This window comes from Scardinius erythrophthalmus, assembly GCF_964197995.2.
Source record: "Scardinius erythrophthalmus genome assembly, chromosome: 3".
Taxonomy (NCBI): Eukaryota; Metazoa; Chordata; class Actinopteri; order Cypriniformes; family Leuciscidae; genus Scardinius; species Scardinius erythrophthalmus.
In genome coordinates this window covers 51,343,601-51,351,100 of record NC_138223.1, presented here as the reverse complement: position 1 = coordinate 51,351,100, position 7,500 = coordinate 51,343,601, and the positions used below count along the sequence as shown (strand labels likewise).

Below are 7,500 nucleotides of genomic sequence, written 5' to 3'. Positions count from 1 at the left end.
TGGTTTTGCCTACGTTCTGGAACTATACATGTACGTCTGCAGAGGGACAATAAATTTACAACTAAAGGACAAATACATATGGCCGGTCTTCACTTTCAGAGAGCCTTTAAAGACCTGTTTGAGGGTCAAGACTTGGTTTTAGGGATAAGGTTATGATGAGGTTAAGGGTCAGTGGTCGAGTTAGGCACTTAGTTGTGATGGGTAAGGTTAGGGTGAACGGCTAGAGATTGCATTGTGTCAATGAATGTCCTCATAAAGATAGATGTACAAGAATGTGTGTGTGTGTCTTACAGGACTGAAGTCTCTCCGCGTGTCCTTGAGTTCATGAAGTCGCTGCTGAAGGTACAAACTCTGATCCCAGCCGCTGCTGAGCTCGTCACACACACCATTACCTATAAACACACCACAAACACATTCAGGGAGAATTGCACTAGCTCTCCTGCAATCTGTGTGTTATGTATGTGGCGATTGTGTACTGATGAAAAGGCAGACAAACTGATTTCCTTTCCTTTGACGGAATCAATCTGCAAATGACCTTGTTATTCATTACAAAGAGTCGACTCCAGACGGGAATCAACAACAGTCTGATCTCACATCCTTCATTGAATAGCCTAACCGCACTGGGTTCAGTTCTCATGATCAACAGGTTATATACATAAAGAGACTGTTGCTGTGGAGAACAGATTACAAGATTACATATGTGAAAAAAGTTGATTTTCTCATGACACATGTTTGCCGTCTGTTGCTGTTGTCGTATTATGTAACGTCGATGAGATCTGGAGGAGAAAAGCCTGATTCTGACACGTGTGTCGAGCTCGTGGCGTCGCATAACAACACAGGCTGTGAAACTGATGGCGTTTTGAAGACAATGTAATTATGTTTTTAAATGTGAAATTTAATTAAGCCTGACATTTGAAATAGTCAGAAAAATCGAACTTGTTAAACGGAAGAGTTTCAACCTTTAGACAAAATGTAAAAAAATTAAAAATAAAGAAACGTTTGCATGTGTTTTTTGTTGAGTATCATATTTCATACATCAGGCTTTTATGGCTCTTATAGTGAGAATATGGCAAACTGAGCAAAAATATGCAATTTGGTGCAGATGCTGATATTTATATGGACAAAAAGTGAATTAAATTCTAGATATTTATAACAGTACAGCAGATACTTACATAAACTGCATTAATATCATAATGAATATCAGCCATCTCTATATCTGCCAATAATGTCTTAGTAAGATAATATGCAAACGCTTAGATTTATGATCAAAGCTCTGTAGTTTTAAAACATAATGCAATCCCTGCAATGATTGAGAGATGAACAAATAAGCCTTCATCAAGAGCCTGATGAATCATATTAGACGCCTGCAGATGTTTCTATGAAATGATCAAGTACACAGCTGCTTCAGTCCAGCAAGTGTTCATCTTGAAGAATATCAAAGTCACTCTCACATGTACTTGATGAAAATCAAAGACACGTGAAGCACGAGCTGAAAGACTTTTCACTTTTGTTAAGAAAGTGTGAACTATCAGTCAGAGACAGAAAGCGTGTATCAGATAAGATACAGTAGGCTTTATAGGGTTAATAAATAATAATAATAATAATAAAATAAAAAGCATTAAACAGGGGTCAGACTCAAAAGTGTCCAAACACCTCAAATGTAACTGTTTTTTAGTTCAATACTATTTTTTATTTTATATTTTGAGGAAATTTTATAGTACTCGATAAAATTAATGCAATCATTTTGAAGCATTTTTTTCCACAATTTTTACAATACAATTAAGTAATCCTGATTTTGACTTGAGCCTCGTGTTTTTAGAGTTTTTTCAATGGTCACAAAACGTCCGACTAGAGCGTTTACATGGAAAAACACTGGAAAATCAGTGCATTGGAAGTGTGTTGAAAGGTCACCTGACTCGAGGCGCGTGGCGAGCGTGTGTCCGATGCGTGTGACGTCTGGAGGGTTTCCTCTCTCGCTCTGTGTGAGAGTGGCTGTGATCCCGCTCATCTCGTCTCCGTAACGCTGCGGGAGATTCCAGAACTCACGGCCCACACGCCGACCCTGAACACACACACACACACACACACCACGAACACGCCTGGAGCGTTAGCAACACGCAGGACAGCTCATCAAACACTGTGACTTAATATTCATGTGCTTTCATCCAAACTGACTCACAGCACATTGAAGATACACATTCACACACTCCCTATGATCCGTACTAGCATTATATCGCTGTTATAAATGAACTTTATTTTATTAATGAGTAATATTAGCCTTTATGTGTGGCTTTACACAGTTATTGAACTGAACTGAATCAACACTGAATGGACTTCAACTGAATAATGACTCTTTACTATTGTGTTTTTACAGCTACTTTACAGGAAAACCTTTTTTAATTCTGTTTGCATCATTGAGACTATTTTCCTGCTGCTTTTAAACAACCTATAAAGAACTATTTCAATAAAAATGACTTGATTTGACTTATTTTTGGAAATAAACTACTTCTGCTGCAAACAGATCCAAATCTTCTCGTCCTTTTGATGCTGAATATTCAGCTTTGAATCACAGGGCATAAAACAAACAAAAAAACAATTACAATAGAACATTTTTATTTTAAATTGTAAAAATATATTTAACAATTGTACTGTATTTTTGATCAAATTGGTGAGAAGAAGAGAATCTTCCAGATCACAAACTGTTGAATGCTAAATATACAGTATAATTAAGCCTAGAATTATTATTATTATTTTTTTTTAAGGAAATACATCAGATCAGAAATGTATTTATCAGAACAAATTGCACACATAATGTAAAACTCAGTGCATTTTTGTTCTGGCTTTGTTTCAGCGTGTAAGTGAAGCTACTGCAGGACAGTTCTGCACTATAACAGCCATAAATATAAGAAGCAACACGGATAACTCCTTCCTAGAAACAGGAAATAATCGTGAGCAGGGAAAACTGAGTGATTCAACTCTTCCACATGATTTATCTCAGCCCACATGCTGTGATATAACACACAACAGACGCATGGGAAAGCATGTCGGTGTCCTCCACTGCGAACAGGCCTGAGATTGATCACCTGACACGTGTATAACCACAGTATAGAGCGAGCCTCACATGTCCTCTGTGTATCAGATCCCTCTGTTCCTGCATCCGTCTGAATCTGCCGGAGCGGTTCATCAGGAGAGACGCCGCTGGCTTCTGCAGGAACCCTGAAACACACACAGCATGTAGAGCTTTTCATCAGATGAATATCATCATTACAGGATATAACCCCGTTACACAACAGCCCGCCTGTGGAGTCTGAGTGTGTGCTTGATGCAAGGGCGCTATAGGAAACGGCCTCTGATGCGGTCTGGAGTGGGCTGCAGTCTTTACTGACTCATCGCTTTAGCAAAGCTTCTCCATAGATGGACACCAGACCGCAGGACTAGTTATATAAAGATCGGCATCCCGTCAGATACACTGTCTTTTGGACTCATTTGAGTCAAGTGCATTGTTTCAGCGGTCAACACAACACATCTAACAAATACGTGAAAATACGAGATCTAGTGTAACGATACACTCATGTCATGAGTCGATGCATATCACGATACTGAACTCACGATGCCATATCATTGCGATTCTCCAAGACATATGATAAAATGCTAAATTTGGTATTACATAGTGTGTGTAAATGAACAGGCTTGGTGCTGGTAACCTAACGCACAGGACAATAGAGACACCGGAATAACAATATTCATGATTCTGAAGCTGAAAATACTGAATCATTTTAGACGAATATGCTTGCGCTCAGACTAGATACATTTAAAATAATGTAGGCCACTTTATACTGGTAACATCAGACATTTGGCACAAATATTCCCCCATTGCATTATTATACATTATATTCAACATTATATATAGTAGTTTAATGTAGTACTGACACTAAAACTCGGAAAACTTGAATTTTTTCCTCACAGTATTTTTTATTTTGGGTTAACTAAACACAATACACATTGTCACTATACAAAAGATACATAATATTGTTGCATTTTTGCATTGCGATATATTGATGCACCCCTCGTGGGAAACACTTAAATTCAGCACAGAATTCTCTGTTATAAACCATATTAGATCAAACAGCGCTGATGTGGAAAGCTGGAGAAATATTGTGCCATGAATAAACAAGTTATAGAAGGCTTTTCAATCCACAAATCAGAAACATTCACCATGGATTTAATGAAGCAACGCTTCGTAGTGTAACCATGGTATTGTGGCAGAATGTGTTTTTTTTACATTATTCATCTTATCCAACCCTTTGAGAGTGAAATTCACAAAGAAATTCATACTTTTTACTCTTTATATTTATTGTGATGATTTGTAAAACTTAAAGTTTAAAGATGTAGGAGAACAAACTTCTTGGCAAACAAACAGTTTTATAAAAAAAAAATACATGAAATGACACTATAACCAGTAGATGGCAGCAGAGGAGCACTTATTGATTTATTAAACATTTCCACTTGCTAACATATAGAAAAAAGTAGGAAGACACACAGTCTCATGAAAAACAAAAACTTTTATTCAGATTGTGACTGATTTACTCCTTTTATAATCACTGAAGCTATCGGTCACTATGACACTATGAAAGAACAATGGTACATATAATAAAAGTTAAGTTTTAAGTTTAATAAGTTTTTTTATAATCACTATAAATCTCATAGTTTCTTGCCAGTCTTTTGAAAGCAGAATGAAATTTAAAAGTGATAGTATCAAATTTAGATGATGCTAATTTAAAAGACTCAAATGTATTTCATTAATATCTTAAGTGCACAGATACATTTTGACAGGCCAAAATTACATTTGTACTCTACTACTGATAAACACGTCAGACGGACTCACGTGAAATGAAGTCCTGCTGTCTGCGTCTCTCGGTCATGTGACGGTACCAGTGCTGGAGGGCGTGGCTCTGGTGGCTCCGCCCCATTTCTTCGGCCTCATCATCGCTGTCATTCTCAGTCTCCACCACTAGAGGAAGGAGTTTCTGTGCGTCTGGAATCCGCTGTACAAGCTGAAGAGAACAACATTTATGTATAACAATCCTGCATCTTGAAAAAATAAATAAAAAATCTAATGAGTTCAAAAATATCAATAAAAAAGTTCCGTCAGATCTTTCAAATTCTATATATGCATCAGCACTGATGAACTCATCAAATGAAAAATAAGTCAAAAATAAGTATTCAAAATGTATAATTTAATTTAACAATCAGCAATACTCCATTTAATGTCTTAACAGAAACAAGTTTACAATGAACAAATAAGCTTTTTCACAAAATCTGTAATTTCCTGTCTCTGTTTGGATGATGTGAAACACCCACAGATGTAGCAGAAAACATTCCTCTGTCACTGGCCATTATTAGTACCTTCAAATCAGGATTAGGCAATACAATAATGTCACATACAGTACAGGCCAAAAGTTTGGAAACATTACTGTTTTTAATGTAATTGAAAGAAGTTTCTTCTGCTCATCAAGCCTGCATTTATTTGATCAAAAGTACAGAAAAACATAATAATGTGATAATGTGATATATTATTACAATGTAAAATAATTGGTTTTCAATTTATTATACTTTAAATTATCATTTATTTCTGCGATGCAAAGCTGAATTTTCAGGATCATTACTCCAGTCTATCACACGATCCTTTAGAAATCAGTCTAATATGATGATTCATTATCAAAGTTGGAAACAGTTATATTTTTTCATAACCTGTGATACTTTTTTAGGATACTTTGATGAATAAAAAGTAAAAAAAAAAAAATAGAAGCAAATGTTTTAAAAATAGAAATCTTTTGTAACAACAATATACACTAGTGGTCATTGTAATTTGGGGTCAGTAATTTTTTTTTCTTTCTTTTTTTGAAATAAATCAATACTTTTATTCAGCAAGGATGTGTTAAATTGATTAAAAAGTGATAGTAAAGAAGATTTAGGCTATATCATTAGAAAATATTTGTTTATTTTGAATAAATGCAGTTCTTATTAACCTTTTATTCATCAAATATATTAGACAGCAGAACTGTTTCCAACGCTCATAATAAATCAGAATATTAGAGTGATTTCTAAAGGATCATAGACTGGATGTCACATCTGACACTGAAGACTGGAGTAATCATGCTGAAAATTCAGCTTTGCATCACAGGAATAAATTATTTTTTAAAGTACATTCAAATAGAAAACTTAAACTATTATTTTAAGTTATATTTCACAATATTACTGTTTTTTTTCTGTATTTTTGATCAAATAAACGCAGCCTTGAGCAGTAGAGACTTATCATGAGAGTCTTACGTAATGTTTCCAAACTTTTGACCTGTACTGTATGTGCAAATCATCTGAGAGTTGAACAGAAAGTTGTATCTGCTAGGAGGAAGATATGAATCATGTCTTTATGGCGTTTCTTCTGGCCAATAGGGGCAATACGATACCATACAAATGGTTGTCGAAAGCAAAAATGCAACGAATGTGACGTGCTGGAGCAAAACAGCACTGTTTGTGGAATCAACAACCCGAAATGATTAAGAAACAAATACTGGATTTCATTCAGCAACTAATAATGCAGGGAAAATTAATTATTAAAACACCACAAACATCTGTCAGGCCCTGTTGAAAAATGATGTGCCATTTCCGCTTTCTGCGACTCTCACCTCCGTCTCCCCTCGCAGCTGCATCTCTGTCCTAAAATCCTCCAGGCTTCCCAGAATGCTGTGGGGCAGCACCATCCCCTGCACGTCAAACCGCAGCCCACCGGGACCTTCAGGCACAGAGAGCGAGTCAAAAAACGTCCGTCACACTGAACTTCCTGCTCAAAGCCACACCCACCGACCTGCATATTCAAATGAGGGAGGCGGAGTCTCGTGGTCTTGTGGGAGGGGCCTCGCTACGGTAACCCGGACCTTTCTGCAGACCTCGTCTGGGGGGCGTGTCTTACGCACGTACACGCGGGTCATGGATTTGGGCTTCTGGGAATCAGTGGGTGGTTTAGGGACTCGCAGCTGCACAGAATAAAGCAACATGAAATGTTAGACACTACCAGCCAAAAGTCTCTTCTGCTCACCAAGGCTGCATTTCTTTGATTAAAAATACAAAAAACTGTAATATTGTGAAATATTATTACAATTTGTAAAGTGTAATTTATTCCTGTGGTCAAAGCTGAATTTTCAGCATCATTACTCCAGTCTTCAGTGTCACATGATCCTTCAGAAATCATTCTGATATGATGATTTGATGCTCAAGAAACATTTATGATTATTATCGATGTTGAAAAAAGATATTTACATTTTTATTTCAGGATTCTATGATGAATAGAAAGAACTGAAATATACTCGTTTTTAACATTAAACACTACAGTTCAAAAGTTTGGGCTCAGTAAGATTTTTTATTTTATTTTTTGGGGGAAATGAATAACAGAAATCAATATTTTTATTCATCAAGGATTAATTAAATTGATCAAAAGTTACA

The 7,500-nt window shown here is 36.3% G+C and overlaps 1 protein-coding gene across 1 annotated transcript in view; it reads right to left on the bottom strand.

The window, feature by feature from the left end:
* mycbpap (mycbp associated protein) overlaps positions 1-7,500 on the bottom strand; it is a gene marked incomplete at both ends in the record, with an annotated part of 22,944 nt that overhangs the window by 10,667 nt on the left and 4,777 nt on the right. Inside the window, 6 exons of the mRNA XM_081360768.1 lie at positions 292-392; positions 1,912-2,062; positions 3,122-3,216; positions 4,886-5,054; positions 6,687-6,793; positions 6,866-7,034. Of these exons, the coding sequence (XP_081216894.1) occupies positions 292-392; positions 1,912-2,062; positions 3,122-3,216; positions 4,886-5,054; positions 6,687-6,793; positions 6,866-7,034 (792 nt within the window). The remainder of the gene's footprint in view (positions 1-291; positions 393-1,911; positions 2,063-3,121; positions 3,217-4,885; positions 5,055-6,686; positions 6,794-6,865; positions 7,035-7,500) is intronic.